We start from the raw sequence: 17913 nt of genomic DNA on the forward strand, positions 1-17913 counted from the left end.
TGTAGAGCTTGTTAGGCTCTTGGACTCTCAAGTACCATTTGTTACAGTGCTATGACTACTAAGAAGAACCTTCTATGAATATTACCACACAGAATGTACATACTGCTCAACTGGCCCATGATAAGCAAGAATAATTTCAAGCAACTAGTTCCTTAATTTTATTAAGACTTTGCATCATTTAATGTCAGATGAACAAAGTGCCCAATCCAAAGTTATCAGATTTTCCTGGAGTTTTCTTTCTTCCCTCTTACTTTCATTGGAAATTACAGTACTTACCTTTATTTTCACAACTCACTTAGTTTGTGAACACTGATATGATAAAATTATGCTCATTGTATTATTTAAATTAAGTAATATCTGTTCCACATCAAGCTGTAGAGTTCAGTTATGGCCAAATGTTTGGGAATATTGCCAGATGTCAGTGAAAAGGGAAGCTGTAGTGAATAATAAATTTTGGGACTGAATTTAGAAAACATGTTCCTTTGATTTCATCAAAAAACTTGAATAATGTTTCTTATCTACTGAAGCAACTTTTCACCAAGTTTCATTTTGTGACCATAATGGGAATAATCATAATATTATTTTCATTTCTGCTTTTTTTCCTTTCTCATTAGTTATAAAAGAAGTTAGCTTCGAAGTTTTAAATAGGTAAGAGAAAGAGGTAGGACCTGTGTTCAACAGAACAAATGTTTATTAATGTTATTTTTAATTTCTGGTGGACAGTGAAATGGATATAGTGGTTCAGTGGGCTATGTTTAGTGCCAGAGAGAGGGATGCAAAGCATTACTCATATGTCACATGTGGAGGACTACTCACTGAACTCATGAAATAACTTCATGTATTGAAGATTATTAAACAGGACAAATATTTTCCTTACAGGCACATATTTAACAAATGTAAACTACTATGCTGTTTGTAAACAAGTTCACAAGAAAATGCAAAATTGAAAATATGATGATGAAATAATGACTTCACTACTTGTGTGCTTGTCATGCATGCAGTTTTTTTCCTTCAGCAATTTCCCTTCTGTTATGAGTATGACCAAATTGTCTTGCACATGAGCACTTGTGCACAAGCCATAAGTTCATTCTTAACCAACTCCCTAACAGCTGTGAAGGCCACGAGTAATAAGTGAGTTTTATTTTAGTGCTGACCATCTCTATTCCTAGATTCCTGTCTGGCACCAGACTGCTAATATGCTTTTCTTAAACAACATCTGCAGATGTTAAAGTCAGCATTCAGTTTTACTAATGGAAGGCTGCTCAGTAAACTTTTTGGATCTTCCTATTTTCTATGTGAAGTGTTTCAGAAAGAAACTCAATGTTTAGGATCATATTGTCACTACTTACATCACTCTTTTTCATCTTTAAAATTTCATATTAGTGAGACTTTTGCACTCCTTTTCTGAGATCATTTTCTAACTTTACAATATTTTTCTGCACTTGTTACCACAGCCAGACTCCTATTACATTTAACAAATGCAGTCACAAATTACTCTTTTGTGGTGTTGCAATAAATGGCTTCCTTGATATATTTTGCAATGCATGACACTTATCGAATTTTTCTTCACAGGTGAATATATAAAACTTCTATTCAATAAGCTGTCTGAGGGGAGTTTAGAACAAAAATATTTAGTTGTGCTAATGGTATGGGCTGTGACTGCTAATAATCAGAAGGCTAAAATAACCATGAAATCAGCTGGTATAGCTACAAAATTGCAAGACATTGTGAACCAGCTCAATCTGTCATGCCACAGTGAAGAAGATGAGAAAAAGGCTGATATATTTAGTTACGTTCTTAGTGTTTTAAATGCTGATGACAAGAAAAATTTGATGACTGAAGATCTGTGAAGAAAAATGGGTATTAACTTCTATGAAGGTACAGATTTAATCCTCATAACTTGTGCACTGTGCACATGCACCTTCTTCACCACAGAGCTGTAGTGGTACATGTAAATGTTGATGAGTTTATACCATTTTTGATCTTTTTTATGATTATGAGAGTATGTTTTACCTACTTCATCTGTGATAATTGTTTTATTGTGCTTCATACTATAATTATTATAATCTTGTTAAACAGGTATTTTTATGCATTGTGCCAACAGTGTAAAGAGATTGTAATTTTCATATTTTTTATAAAATAAAATTTCTTTTATAATAACCGGAATTATATTATTTCACTGTCTTCTATTATTGTTCGAACTGCCTACTGAGCGAGGAAAAAGTCATCAGATTCATATCAGAAAGTGTAAATGAAGAAACAGGTAGTGGTCTCATAATACATTTTTATGGCAATGGGCAAACATACTTTGATAAACCACATCATTGTGATCACATGCTTAATAGCTTGCTGGTCCATCTCTGGACTGCAATAAAGCACCACTTCTGTATGGCACAGATTCAACAAGCCCTTGGTTGAGCTATGGAGGTATGTTGCACAAATGTCTATGCACAGGTCATGCAATTCTTGTAAATTATGGGCTTGTGGATTTAAGGAGAGTGTGTCTTGGATACAGTATGCAAGTCATTGCATCAAGATCTTTTCACGAGACTGGGTGTTTGTGTTGCCCTCATCATTTCATCATCATTCATGAATGTGGCGAGAGTGGGACTTTGTATGGGCACTGATAACCGCGCAGTTGAGTTCCCCCACCAACCAAACTTCATCATCTTCTTCTTCTCTTCACGAAATTTCAATCTCCAATGTTCTACTCCTAACATGGAAGTATTTTGATGACACCCACCTACAGAGGGAGAAATCACCATTCTAGTAAAGCAAGAGAAATCAGAACTTGCACAGAAAGACTTGAGTGTTCTTTTTTTCCGCATGCTGTTTGAGAGTGGAATAGTAGAGAAAAAGAGTGGAAGTGGTTCGATGAACCCTTTGTCAGGCATTTAAATGTACATTACAGAGTAGTCATACAGATGTAAAAGTAGGTCACTATCATCCTCCTCAAATCATTGTAGCACAATTCTGGCCATGTGACATCGACAGTTATTGTGCTGGAAGATGCCATTGCCTTGATCCAGACATCAAACATGAAGCTACGCAGGTGATCCACAATGGTGTTTACATAAAAGAAACCATTAATAATAATAGTCCGCAGCTGTTATGTTGCTTAGGATTACTACTGCAGGTCCCTTGGAAACTCATGTCAATGGCCCCCATAGTGTAATACTGCCCCCACCAGCCTGTGTACATGGCACAGTGCATGTTCTGAGCAACCCTTCGCATCAATAATGGCATATCCAGACATGACCATCAACCAGGTGTAATAGGAAAAGTAATTCAGCTTACCAGGCCACATGTTTCCATGGTCAAATTCCAATGATCTCGTGCCCACTGCAGTTGTAATTGATGAAGTCACTGGATCATCATAGAAATACATAGGGTTCGTCTGCTGTGGAGCACCACACGAAACAATGTGCGCTGATTTGTACATCCAAAACACATGTAATTGAACCAGCACTGTTCTCTGTTGTCAGATCTGCCACAGTTTGCTCACTTCCCTGTTTTACAGGGCAGGGAAGGCTCTGAGGTGTGGACATCCAAGACCTTGTCACCTACCCATGGTTTCATCATCCTTCAATTACTTTCCATATACCCATGACAGTAGAAAGCAAACAGCCATCCAGCTTTGCCATTTCGTGATGTTCATTCTCAGGCACTGAGCCATAACAATTTTCCCTTGTCAAAGTTGCTTAGGTCAGTGGATTACCCCCTTTCCATACCTTATTATTGCTAAAATGACTCTGCATTGGCTCTGTTCTGTTTATATACTTCCCTTATCACATGTGCCTGAAATGCCACCAGGTGGCGTTCGTTCTTACAGTGGGCAGTAGTCATAATGTTTTGGCTCATCAGTGTATTTTCCAGTGACAGTGGTACTGTTGTTGAAAGTACATTTTATATCATGACAAAAAAACTTCCTAATAATAAGCATAATGCCAACTATAAATAAAAATGGGGCAAGGCAACCACTCACCCATAGATGATTTGTGTGTAATGCATAGATACTCCCAGAAGTACTTGTACTGTATGGTAGTTGTATTTTATTTGACTTGTTTAGTAATGTTAACTGAAATAACTCACTTCAAAGACAGTAAATTCAAAACTATAAGAAACACAAATGTGTATAGTAATCCACCTAGATTTTGTCCCACTGTACAAATTTAAATTTAAAATAATATTCCAAAAAACAGAACAGTGATGTAGATACCACTGCGTGGAGTGACAACCTAGCTGTTTTAGTTACAACCTAGCACTGGTATCCAGGTTAGTTAATTATTATATATTATCCACTCCACTAAATTTTTGCCCTGCATTCAGCTGAAAAGATGATGACAGTGTTTCAAACCTTGCTACACATTGTAAAAACAATACTGTCACTGCCATAAATATAAATACTTTTAATGATGAGGTGTTATGGAAATTGCAGAAATAATCTGTGAGTGCAGAAAATAAAAAGTAATCACCATAGTTCTGTGTGGGTCCCCATTTTCCAACTTAGTCATTTTTTATCGATGTAGCAGGCAAGCAGTACCAGAAAAGGTGATGGGTAGATATAATAGTAATTGGAGTTATCAGTGTTGATACAGTGTCAGATTTTTTAGCATCCCATATGTTTAGTTAACACTAAATTAACTGGATTTAAAGCCCTACAAAACAATGGTTCCTAGAAAGACTGGTGGAGTCTGTACATGCCTTATAATATAGCAACAAATAACATATATTACACCAAAAATGCATCAGTAATAAAGATTTCTGTTTCAAAAATGTTCAAATGCATGTGAGTTCCTAAGGGACCAAACTGCTTAGGTCATCGGTCCCTAGACACACTACATAAACTAACTTTATGCTAAGAACAACACACACACACACACACTCATGCCTGAGGGTGGACTGAAGCTGTTTCCAGCTAAAGGAAATAAATATATGACAGAAACAATATTGAGATGATGACTTCTTGCATTAGAACATTATGAATCACCTCAAAGGGAACGATCTATTGATCATAATCAGCATGGTTTCAGAAAACATCGTTCTTGTGCAACGCAGCTAGCTCTTTATTCGCACGAAGTAATGGCCGTTATCGACAGGGGATCTCAAGTTGATTCCGTATTTCTAGATTTCCGGAAAGCTTTTGACACCGTTCCTCACAAGCGACTTCTAATCAAGCTGCGGGCCTATGGGTTATCGTCTCAGTTGTGCGACTGGATTCGTGATTTCCTGTCAGGAAGGTCGCAGTTCATAGTAATAGACGGCAAATCATCGAGTAAAACTGAAGTGATATCAGGTGTTCCCCAGGGAAGCGTCCTGGGACCTCTGCTGTTCCTGATCTACATAAATGACCTGGGTGACAATCTGAGCAGTTCCCTTAGGTTGTTCGTAGATGATGCTGTAACTTACCGTCTAGTAAGGTCATCGGAAGACCAGTATCAGTTGCAAAGCGATTTAGAAAAGATTGCTGTATGGTGTGGCAGGTGGCAGTTGACGCTAAATAACAAAAAGTGTGAGGTGATCCACATGAGTTCCAAAAGAAATCCGTTGGAATTCGATTACTAGATAAATAGTACAATTCTCAAGGCTGTCAATTCAACTAAGTACCTGGGTGTTAAAATTACGAACAACTTCAGTTGGAAAGACCACATAGATAGTATTGTGGGGAAGGCGAGCCAAAGGTTGCGTTTCATTGGCAGGACACTTAGAAGATGCAACAAGTCCACTAAAGAGACAGCTTACACTACCCTCGTTCGTCCTCTGTTAGAATATTGCTGCGCGGTGTGGGATCCTTACCAGGTGGGATTGACGGAGGACATCGAAAGGGTGCAAAAAAGGCAGCTCATTTTGTATTACCACGTAGTAGGGGAGAGAGTGTGGCAGATATGATACCCAAATTGGGATGGAAGTCATTAAAGCAAAGACGTTTTTCGTCGCGGCGATATCTACTTACGAAATTTCAGTCACCAACTTTCTCTTCCGAATGCAAAAATATTTTGTTGAGCCCAACCTACATAGGTAGGAATGATCATCAAAATAAAATAAGAGAAATCAGAGCTCGAACAGAAAGGTTTAGGTGTTCGTTTTTCCCGCGCGCTTTCCGGGAGTGGAATGGTAGAGAGATAGTATGATTGTGGTTCGACGAACCCTCTGCCAAGCACTTAAATGTGAATTGCAGAGTAGTCATGCAGATGTAGATGTAGATGTAGAGGGTGTACTGAAAATAACAACAACTTACAAAAATTGATATCATCATTTTTCTTATTTCTTTGTTTTATTTGTCAACAGTCCAGCTACACACAGTCATTAAAAAAAAAAACACTGTAAATATAATGAACTTACAATAGTCAGATAAATGCCAACTTTATACCATTACACTATGCAAATGATAGCAAACTTCTCCACTTTCATGTAGAACTTAAGAAGTATTAACATAATTGCAAAACTTCCCTGGTACAGACTAGAGGTAAACATGCATTTCATAAGTTAAATCTTATTAGCAGTATGTAAGACATCATTTTAACTATGTAAATAAAGTTAGAAAATTTTTCATCCAGAAAGACTCTGCAGGAATGGTCAAAAGTCTTTTCTGTAGAACCCTATGTTCTCCATGCATCAAATATTTCTCAGTTATAAGTTCACAAAATTTGATGAAAAATTTCCTCTAGGAATTAACGTGTATTCTGCGACCAGTGATCATATGAAACTCAAACTGTTCTATTCTATGAGAGATCACTCCAGATTCATGAGATGCAGAAAGCAGTAAAGAGATAGCAGTACTGAAGCTTTCCTTTTCTTCCAGAAGGCATTCCATGCGGTGATGCACTGTCAGCTAAAAAAAAAAAAAAAAAAAAAAAAAAAATTATATATTGTGATATTCTCAAAAGGGAAAAGCGAGTATGTGTAAAAATAGCTGAGCGATATTTCAAGGGATATTTTTCTTACTAAAGAAGTTCACTCCAGTCTCAAATCCTGTTGCACTCACTTTTGAGGATGTGCATTCCTTGCTTTAAAATTATTATTTACAAGGATTGCATGTTGTTGCAATACACCTCATGTGCCATCAATATCACAAGCAACCTGGTCAATCATATCACTTGTGGGTGAAGGATTTGCAAGGACTGAGTCACCATTGCAATTTTGCTTCTGTGAACCTGGCTTGCAAAACTTCAGGTACCAATTCACTGATCTGCAATGTAGTGGTCCAATTGTCTCCCGATCTGAAAGTACACTTGGCAGCCCTCAAATTGGACAACCCTTTCATGGACAATACTTTGAAAATCGCATTCTCTTTCAAGATAACACAGGCAGCAAATGTATGTTCCATGGCTCAACCCCAAGTAGCAATGATCCAGCTGCCACCCTGGCGATAGAATTCTTGTAAGTAATTTTCCCAACAACGGCGCTGTAATTAATCAATTCTGGACATGTCTGTGACCTCGGAGGAGCCAGTCACATCCTGTCGGCACTGGCAGCTCAGTCTCCCATCATGTATGGACTGCTTCACAGTGCACTTGGGAGCAGACTGTCTGTATCGTTGGGCGCACTGCCCCCTCTGTGGGAAAGATGGGCACCTCCGAACTGTATGTCAGAAATCGTTGGTTCACTGGGATCCTGCTCCCCACATGCATCAGTCAACATTTGCAAGAATTTCAAGCAGTTTCCAGAATGAGATTTTCACTCTGCAGCGGAGTGTGCGCTGATATGAAAATTCCTGGCAGATTAAAACTGTGTGCCGGACTGAGACTCGAACTCGGGACCTTTGCCTTTCATATCAACGCACAGTCCGCTGGAGAGTGAAAATCTCATTCTGGAAACATCCCCTAGACTGTGGCTAAGCCATGTCTCCGCAATATCCTTTCTTTCTGGAGTGCTAGTTCTGCAAGGTTCGCAGGAGAGCTTCTGTAAAGTTTGGAAGGTAGGAGGCGAGGTACTGGCGGAAGTAAAGCTGTGAGGATGGGGCGTGAGTCGTGCTTGGGTAGCTCAGTTGGTGGAGCACTTATCCGCGAAAGGCAAAGGTCCCGAGTTCGAGTCTGGGTTCGGCACACAGTTTTAATCTGCCAGGAAGTTTCATATCAGTGCACACTACGCTGCAGAGCGAAAATCTCATTCTGGAAACATCCCCCTGGCTGTGGCTAGGCTATGTCTCCGCAATATCCTTTCTTTCAGGAGTTCTGGTTCTGCAAGGTTCGCAGGAGAGCTTCTGTAAAGTTTGGAAGGTAGGAGGTGAGGTACTAGCGGAAATAAAGCTGTGAGGGCGGGGCGTGAATCGTGCTTGGGTAGCTCAGTTGGTAGAGCACTTGCCCGCAAAAGGCAAAGGTCCCGAGTTCGAGTCTGGGCCTGCACATGGTTTTAATCTGCCAGGAAGTTTCATTTCAAGCAGTTATTTCCAAGAGCGATTCTTCTGCTGCAAAGATGTTTATCAGTCTTGCAATTGCAAACCACAGTGTTTTTTCCAGTTGGACACAAGATCTACTGTTTCCCTGATAAATCTCCTCATGTATGCTCACCCGGGATGCTTTACTTTTGCCCTGCCCTCCTACAAATTGATAATGAATGGCAACAATTTGATTCCCCTCCAGGTGAATTCATAATCATTGCTGCATACAAAAAGGTCACATAGCTGATAACTCTGTTGTCAATAGTCACTCAGCTGGCAACATTTTTGGTCTGGTTGCCTTCTTGCTGTTTGGATTCTCCATCACTGATAAGATTCAGGTCATCTGAGACACGGTTCCCTTTCAGCATCCTGATAACTTTTGTGCCACCTTCACATCTCTGGTCACATCTGACTTGGAGTGTGCCACAGATTTCCAGGCTTATATCTCCTTATGTCCAGATGCAGTACCCTGTTTCTGGCTGGACAGTCCTGTTCCTGTCTTCTTACGGATGGCCGTTATGCACAAACTCAATCGCCTTCATGAGCTGGAGTCATTGAACCTCTTAAAACCAGTGCCTTAGCCACATCCCTAGTAGTGTTCAAGAAGCCCAATGGCTCGCCTTGGCTGTGCAGGGATTTTAAATCGACAGTCTATGTCCAGGAACAAGTGCAAATCTACCCCTTCCCCCATTAAGAGGAACCCCTCATATAGCTCATCATAGGTGAATATTTTTCGAAGATGGAGCTCGCCGACACACTTTTGCACGTCCCACTGGATGAAGAGACACAAAGATTTATGGTCATTAATATTCCCTTTGGCTTACATAAATAACCAAATGCTTGCCTGTTGAGATCTCTCTCTCTCTGGTGATCTTTCAGAGTTACCTGGAACACTTAACCGTGTCCTCTCTGCTTGCACTAGCTATCTCAATGTCTTAATTGTCAAGGTCACTATGCGTCAGAACCAACTGTACAATATTTGTACCCTATTTAGTATGTTGCATGATTTTTTGAGTCTTGAGTCTTCTGACTGGCTTGACGTGGCCCGCCACAGCTTCCTCTCCTGTGCCAACCTCCTCATCTCAGAGTAGCACTTGCAGACTGTGTCTTCGTTATTTGTTGATGTATTCCAATCTCTCTCTTCTACAGTTTTTGCCATTCACTACTCTGTTTATTATCGTGGAAGTAATTCCCTGATGTCTTATCTGGTGTCCTATCATTCTGTCCCTTCTCCTTGTCAGTGTTTCCCATATATTCCTTCCTTCTCCGATTCTGCACAGAACTTCCTCATTTCTTATCTTATCAGTCCACCAGATTATCAACATTTGTCTGTAGCACCACATTTCAGATGCTTAGATTCTCTTCTATTCCAGTTTTCCCACTGTCAATGTTTCACTATCATACAGTGCTGTGCTCCAGTTGTACATTCTCAGAAATTTCTTCCTCAAATTAAGGCCTATGTTTGACACTATTAGACTTCTCCTCACCAGGAATGCCCTTGCTGCCAGCGCTAGTCTGCATTTGATGTCCTCATTGCTTCATCCATCATTGATTATTTTGATGCCTAAGTAGTAGAATTCCTTAACTTCATCTACTTCGTGACCATCAATCCTGATATTAAGTTTCTCACTGTTCTCATTTCTGCTACTTCTCATTACTTTCATCTTTCTTTGATCTACCCTCAGTCCATATTCTGTACTCACTAGACTGTTCATTCCATTCAGCAGATCATGTAATTCTTCATCACTTTCATTTAGCATAGCAATGTCATCTGCGAATCATATCACTGTTATCCTTTCACCTTGAATTTTAATTCCATTCCTAAAACTTTCTTTTATTTCCATAATTGCTTCTTCGATGTGCAGATTGAACAGTAGTAGTGAAAGACTATCCCTGTCTTACACCCTTTTTAATCCAAGCACTTCGTTCTTGGTCGTCCACTCTTATTATTCCCTCTTGGCTCTTGTACACATTGTATATTACCTCTCCCTCCCTATAGCTTATCACAATTTTTCTCAGAATTTCGAAAATCTTGCACCATGTTACATTGCCAAACGCTTTTTCCAGCTTAGCAAATTCCATGAACATATCTTGATTTTTCTTTAATCTTGCATCCATTATGAAACGCAACACCAGAACATCCTCTGTGTTGCCTGTACCTTTCCTAAAGCCAAACTGATTGCCATCTAATATATCTTCAATTTTCTTTTCTGCTATTCTGTATATTATTCTTGTCAGCAATTTGGATCAGGGTGTATACGCTCCGGGACAACAGGGAAAAACCCAGGAATTTTTTAGAATTCCGGGAATTTTTCATTGTTTTGTAATTTTGACTGGTAAGACGTGATAAACAGCAAAATGTGTTAAAGGCTTTAGGATGAAGACTACGGAATACTTCATAACAATAAACTGCTGCAGACGAGTGTGATGTCACAACTATTATTAGTAAGTTTGTTTGATCAGTTGCCCGCAGGCTCACAGGCATGAGCAGTTGTTGCGTATGGGCTTCTCCCGCTTTTGGCTACTTGAAGTGTAGCTGTTAGCCGTATCAGCAATAGCAGCCAGATGCTATGCGAAAAAATCTTTCTGGATCATCCAAGCTACCAGATTCGTGCATGCGCATAGCAGTCTGGGTTGTAGTGGGGAGGGGGTTAGTGTCCACATAAGCCATGTTTACGTTTAGTGATTTTGCTATTTTCTCTTCATTTACACTTCTCACATAAAATAAAAACGAAACAGTTTTCTATGGTTGGGAGCTATCAAGTGAATTAAAATGCATTCACTTAATCATGGGAGGCTAACATATGTTATTAGTTTCAGTTTTTTTTATTTTATTTTACTTTCAAGTTTTTGGCAGTCAGTTGCCTTGTAAAACAATGAAGTTATTTTTGTAGATTTGCTAAATAAATGTAGCTTTTATTAATCTTTTCTCCAGAGGCAGTCAATTTACTGGAAACAAAGTGCTTCATTACCCACTATTGGCTAGTTTCAACTGTTCACTAATTTCAAGAGCACATTTTCATCTTATAGCACTATGCCTTAATAAAGAACCACACAAGAGATAATACAGTACTGACACACCAAGAAAATTTGCGTGCTGAAAACCACACTGAAAAGCTTAATATCAGGTTGGGGCCTACTTCATTCTGAATCTGGACATATGAATGTGCACTTGAAGCCGAATTGTGCATTTTAGTATGGCTTATGAAATCTAATTCTTGTGAAGTGTCCTACTTCTTTTATGACTTATGTAAGATCTCTTAATACAACCTCTGACAATGAGCTTCGGTGAATGAAGTCAGAACAGTCAATCGGGCAACACTGGCGATTCACAGCAGTGCACCCGTGTAGCAGCCGGTGTTGACAACCTGCCCCCACCATAGTATAGTTGAGCGTCGTGTGTGTTCTGTGTTGGACCTGTTGGACGAAGTGCTTGTTTAGTGTGTCAATTCTGAACTCAGAACAGGACAATGAATGAGCAAAGGATCAACTTAAAGTTTTGTTTTAAGCTTGGCAAGACACCAAAAGAAAGGCATGCAATGCTGGTATATGTTTATGGGGATCAAGCACTGTGAAAAGCGTTAGTTTCAAAGTAACTTTCCTTTTTACACAAGGTGAATTATGTTACAAGTCCGAATGTGCAATGAATTTCTTAAATCATTGTGGGTTTGACTATCATGTAAAATTTAACACATTGAGGACTAGGCACTTAGAAGAATTTTGAGCTCAGAATACCAGGCATTAATGTCATTATATAAAATTTTACTGGCATGTTTGTGTGATGTATCTTAAAGTGTAACACACGCAAAAAGACCAATATTATATGTGAAAGCTTAGTTTTTCTTATAGCTTATTAATCTTCAAGACCAATATTATATTTGAAAGCGTAACTTTTCTTGTAGCTACACTATGTACATTAATTTAAACCTTTAACTTTTCCTATTTGTGTGTTTATACTACTCAACAATGATGTTGCTGTTGGCTGACTCCATCACGTGTCTTCTGCTCTGAATATATGCTGTCATTGGGTGGCCAAATCACTTGACATGAGCTATGATTGGCTTGCAAAAGGACTTAAATCTTGATTTCAATCCTTCAGAGTTTAATGTGCTATTTCCAATCTATACTTTCGTAACACAAATACAAAGATATGCAGCATATCGTAATATCAAAATATGCAGCATAAATGTTGCTACACATCACAGATCTGTCTCCAATACTTTTGCCGGCCGGTGTGGCCGCGCGCTTAAAGGCGCTACAGTCTGGAACCGCGCGACCGCTACGGTCGCAGGTTCGAATCCTGCCTCGGGCATGGATGTGTGTGATGTCCTTAGGTTAGTTAGGTTTAAGTAGTTCTAAGTTCTAGGGGACTGATGACCTCAGATGTTAAGTCCCATAGTGCTCAGAACCATTTGAACCAATACTTTTTTTGCCAAGTTTATTCGTTCTCTGAAGCTCCACGCTTGTGCATAAAACTTTTACCATTCAAAGGATTGACATATTTACCTTGGGAAAATTGTATTTTCATGTGGGAAAAAGTACCTTTTTCACCAGGAAATTTGGGAAAGACCTAGGACTTTTTTTTTTAATTTTCTATATATACACACTGTTGGATGCATGGGCTGTTAAGCTGATTCTGCAATAATTCCCACACTTGGCAGCTTTTGCAGTCTTCGTATTCTACACACCAACATGAATAGTCATTCTCTTGCCACTTCCCCCAATGGTTTTAGAAATTTTGATGGAATGTTATGTGTACCCCCTCTGCTTTATTTGATCTTAAGTCCTCCAAAGTTCTCTTACATTCTGATTCTAATACTGGATCCCCTATCGGTTCTAAATCAATTCCTGTTTATTCTTCCATCACATCAGACAAAACTTCCCCCTCATGGAGGCCTTCAATGTACTCTTTCCACCTATCCAATCCATCCTCTGCATTTAATAGTGGAATTCCCATTGCACTCATAATGTTACCAGCCTTGCTATCAATTTCACTGAAGGTTGTTTTGATTTTCCTATATGCTGAGTCAATCCTTTCAACAGTCATTTCTTTTTCGATTTCTTCGCAATTTTCATGCAGCCATTTCGTCTTAGCTTCCCTGCACTTCCTATTTATTTGATTCCTCAGCGACTTGTACATCTGTATTCCTGAATTTCCCTAAACATTTTTTTACTTCCTTCTTCGTCAATCAACCAAAGTATTTCTTCTGTTACCCATGGTTTCTTCACAGTTAACTTTTTCGTACCTATGTTTTTCTTTCCAGCTTGTGTGAGTGCTCTTTTTAGAGATGTCCATACCTCTTCAACTGTACTGCCTACTGAGCTATTCCTTATTTCTGTATCTATAGCCTCAGAGAACTTCAGAAAGTATCTCGTCAGTCCTTAGTACTCGTGTATCTCACTTCTTTGTGTTTAGGTTCTTCCTGACTAATGTCTTAAATTTCAGCATACTCTTCATCACTACTGTATTGTGATCTGAGTCTATATCTGCTCCTGAGTACGCCTTACAGTCCAGTATCTGATTTTGGAATCTCTGCTTGACCAAGATGTAATCTAACTAAAATATTCCCATGTCACCCGGCCTTTTCCAAATATACCTCCTCCTCTTGTGATTCTTGAACATAGTATTCAATATTACTAGCTGAAACTTGTTGCAGAACTCAATTAGTCTATCTCCTCTCTCATTCCTTGTCCCAAACCCCTGTTCTCCTGTAGCCTTTCCCCTGTAACCTTTCCTTCTACTCCTTCGCCTATAACTGCATTCCAGTCTCCCGTGACAATTAGATTTTCATCTCCCTTTACGTACTGTACTACCCTTTCAATATCCTCACATCCTTTCTCTGTCTCTTCATTTCAGCTTCCATACCTGAATTATCATTGTCAATATTGGTGTGCTGTCAATTGTGATAAGAACAACCCTATCACTGAAATGTTCACAGTAAAACACTCTGCTCAAACTTCCTATTTATAATGAATCCTACCCTCATTATACAATTTTCTGCTGCTAATGATATTACCCTATATGCATCTGACCAGAAATCCTTGTCTTCATTCCATTTCACTTAACTGACCCCTCTATATCTAGACTGAACTTTTGCATTTCCCTTTTGAGATTTTCTAGCTTCCCTACCACATTCAAGCTTCTGACATTCCACATTATCCTTTGGCTGGTTATTCAATCTTTTTTTTGTGTCACCTCCCCCTTAGCAGTCCCCTCGCAGAGATCCGAATAGCAGAATGAGGGTGACTTCTTATGCCGAAAGTCTTCGGCCACAAATGCTGATTAGTAATCAAAATTTAAGCGGTGGTGGTTTCAGTCCCAGGACCGAGGATTTTTTTGTTTACTAATCAAAAATGCTACCCTTAGACCATGTGATACAGAGCTCAAATGCTGCTTACAGAAATGCCAAGTTTTTCAGGGGCAAGTGGAATACCTCGGACACTTGCTCAACAAAGAAGAGATACAACCCACTGACTGAAACATATCTGCTATTGACTCTTTACCCCACCCCCAAAACTTGCAGCAACCACAGGCTTTTTGGGAAGAGTCAATTAGTGTTCCTGAAGTTACCTATTTGGAATCAAGTTTACTAAGTTCCTCCCACAAGCAGCCCACATTAACAGTCACTCAATCTGTTGCAGAAGAAGGGTATTCAGTATACGTGGAGGTCTGCCTGTGAGCATGTTTTCACACAGCTGAAGCATGCTCTGCACCACACCTTATGCCCTTTACTCCATCACATCCTCTGGTTTTGGCCTCAAATGCCTCTCCCTATGGCATCGTGCAGTGCTGACACATAAGAACAATAATGGTACTGAGCAACTGATTTTCTGTGTGTCAAAGACACCAACACCATCAAAACAACTACTCTCAGAGTAAAAAAGAAACTTTGGCAATTATCTTTGCCATTAATAAGTTCCATGTTTACCTATTCAGGATCAAGTTTACCCTGATTACCAATCACAAATCATTCCTAGCACTCTTTCCACCATGCTCCCGGCTTCCAAAGCAGACAGCATAACGGCTCCAGCATTGGGCATTTGTTACAAGCTCCTACAATTATACAATTAAATACAAGCCCACGGCACAACATGCAAAAGCAGATGCCCTTTCTCATCTACACTCGGGACCCAACCCGGTGTTTGCCAACAGGAAATATCATGTTTCCACATTGACATGGAACAGCAGTGCACCTTGGGTGGGTTTCCCATTACAGCCACTCACATCACTGTAGACATGCTCCTCAACCCTATTTTATGGCAGGTCTTACAGTATGTGCTCCAAGGGTGGCTTGCTTATTTTTCAGAGACCACCAGTCCAGAGCCTGCCAGCAGGCTGCTCCTCTATGATCTTTCACCCCCCTCACCTACACCCACCTCCCAACCCCATCCCCCCCCCTCCCCTCCCCAGGCACTGCGAGTGTGAATCACTGATGCCTCCAGCATGAGAGCATGAATTAAATAATGCTGTTGTGGAATGATGGAAGCTGTGATGAGGCATTACAGCAAAATCTCTGCATCAGGTATAGGCTGCAGAAGATGTAGAGTGGCAGGGGGCCTGAGCAACCTTTGCATCGGGGATGTTGGTGCCTGTGATGCGGACGGCCAGTGGGGCCGGGGTGGCACAGGTGTAGCACGGTGGATTTCCCGTGGTGTCCTTGGTCATAGTGTGGTAGGTAAGCATTTTGGGGGTTCAGCGGTGGGGGTGATTGGTGCAAAGCTGGTGGTGGTGTCAGCAGTGGTGGCACTGTTGGAGGCCCTGGCGTCAGCAGCACCAGGCATCTGCAGGGCTTTGACGATGATGGTAGATGGGCTGAGTGGTGTGAGATCACACAGCATATAAGCAGGCTTCAGCCTGACAATTTTAACACTGGTGGGGGGGGGGGGGGGGGGGGGTGCAGGGTAAATGTCTCCCAGTCTCACTTCCGGACCTGGCGCAGACCAGAGTAGTGTGAGGCGGGGGCTGGTAAGCATCAATGTACGCAGCAAAAAGTGTGTGTGTGACACAATGTAATTGTGAATGATTGCTCTCATTCATTGTGGCGCTGGGGAGAGGTTGGCCACAGGTGGACCATGCAGCCTGCAAGCCGGTGCCAAATTCAGAGATGACATCATTTGTGGGCACTTAGGTGGGCTCCAGAAAGTCACTGGGTACAGTGTTATTGAACCATAAACAAGGTCACTGGCAGACATCTCAAGATCGGTCTTGTGGATGATGCAGAGGGAGGAGGAGCAGAGGCAGGTTAGTGGTGCACCTGTTGTGGCTGGAGGGGGCTGCCTTCAAGATACGGTGGAGACATCCCACCATGCCATTGGTAGTTGAATGGTAGCGCCTTGTCAAGTTCAGGTAAGTCTTACAGAGGTCTTTCAGCTCACAGAAAAGGGCAGATGTAAATTGGCATCCACAGTCTATAGTGATGTGGCACGAGCACCCAAAATGGGCAATTAAAGTAAAGACGAAAGTGGCGGCTCCTGTGGCGGTGGTGACATCAGGTATTGGCGTTTCCTTCAGCCAGCAGGTGAACCTGTCCCACATGGTCGAGAGGTTGTTACAGCCATCAGAGGAAGGTAGAGGGATGAATCTGGGCGAAGCGGCACCTGACTTCTTGGAAGGCAGAAAAGGGCGTGTAAGTGGTAGCCAACCTTGGCGCATTAACAGGTGATGCAGGTGCAAACCCAGGTCCTCCTTTCTCTTTGAATACCTGGCCACACAAAACATTGCATCACCAAAGTGGCTGATGCATTCGTGCCAGGGTGTGTCAGGTTGTGTAACCAGTTGAATGTGGCCTTGCAGAAGCCAGCAGGCAGGAACAGACGTGGTGAGCCAGTCAGGGTGTATACGTGGACAAGGAAACAAAATTCCCGGATTTCCCGGTTAACAATACATTTTCTCCCATGTGACAGTGTATTTTCCCTTATCAATCCTTTGAATGGTTATGGTTTTATACACAGACGTACAATTTCCTGGCACTTTAGAGAACGAGACTCAGGGAAAAAGACACGTTTTGGAAATATCTTTGCTGTGCAGCAACATGTACGCTGCGTATTTTCGTATTACGACAGCACGCATTGGAATTCCACCAAACACCGCATGTTACTTTCAAAAACATTGAAATCGAGATTTCGATGCGCTTTTGTAAGCCGTTCGTAGCTTATGTCACGTGATCTCGCCAGCCGATGACAGCGGATATTCAGAGCATAGGACACGTGATGTAGTCAGCCAACAGCAACATGACTGTTAAGTAGCATGAACACACAAACAGGGAAAGTTAATAGTTTAAATCAATATACATAGCGTCGCTACAAGAAAAGCAAAGCTTTCACATATAATATTGGTCTCAAGCTGCAAGAGAAGCTAAGCTTTCGCATATACTGTTGATCTTTTTTGCGCGTGTTACACTTTAAAATATATCACACAAATGTGCCAGTAAAATTTTTAATAATGACATAAATGTCTGATCCACGGTTCGAAATCCTTCTAAATGGCTCGTCATCAGAGAGTTGATTTTTAAATGAGAGTCAATCGCTCTGTG

At 40.7% G+C, this 17913-nt stretch overlaps 1 protein-coding gene across 1 annotated transcript in view; it reads left to right on the top strand.

Moving 5' to 3' along the window:
• LOC124603708 (rotatin) overlaps nucleotides 1-2107 on the top strand; it is a 417493-nt gene extending 415386 nt beyond the window's left edge. The window contains exon 31 of the mRNA XM_047136418.1: nucleotides 1573-2107. Coding sequence (XP_046992374.1) covers nucleotides 1573-1850 — 278 coding nt within the window. The 3' untranslated portion in view covers nucleotides 1851-2107. The remainder of the gene's footprint in view (nucleotides 1-1572) is intronic.
• Nucleotides 2108-17913: the final 15806 nt, after the last annotated feature.

The sequence above is a fragment of the Schistocerca americana genome, chromosome 1, assembly GCF_021461395.2.
Source record: "Schistocerca americana isolate TAMUIC-IGC-003095 chromosome 1, iqSchAmer2.1, whole genome shotgun sequence".
Classification (NCBI taxonomy): domain Eukaryota; kingdom Metazoa; phylum Arthropoda; class Insecta; order Orthoptera; family Acrididae; genus Schistocerca; species Schistocerca americana.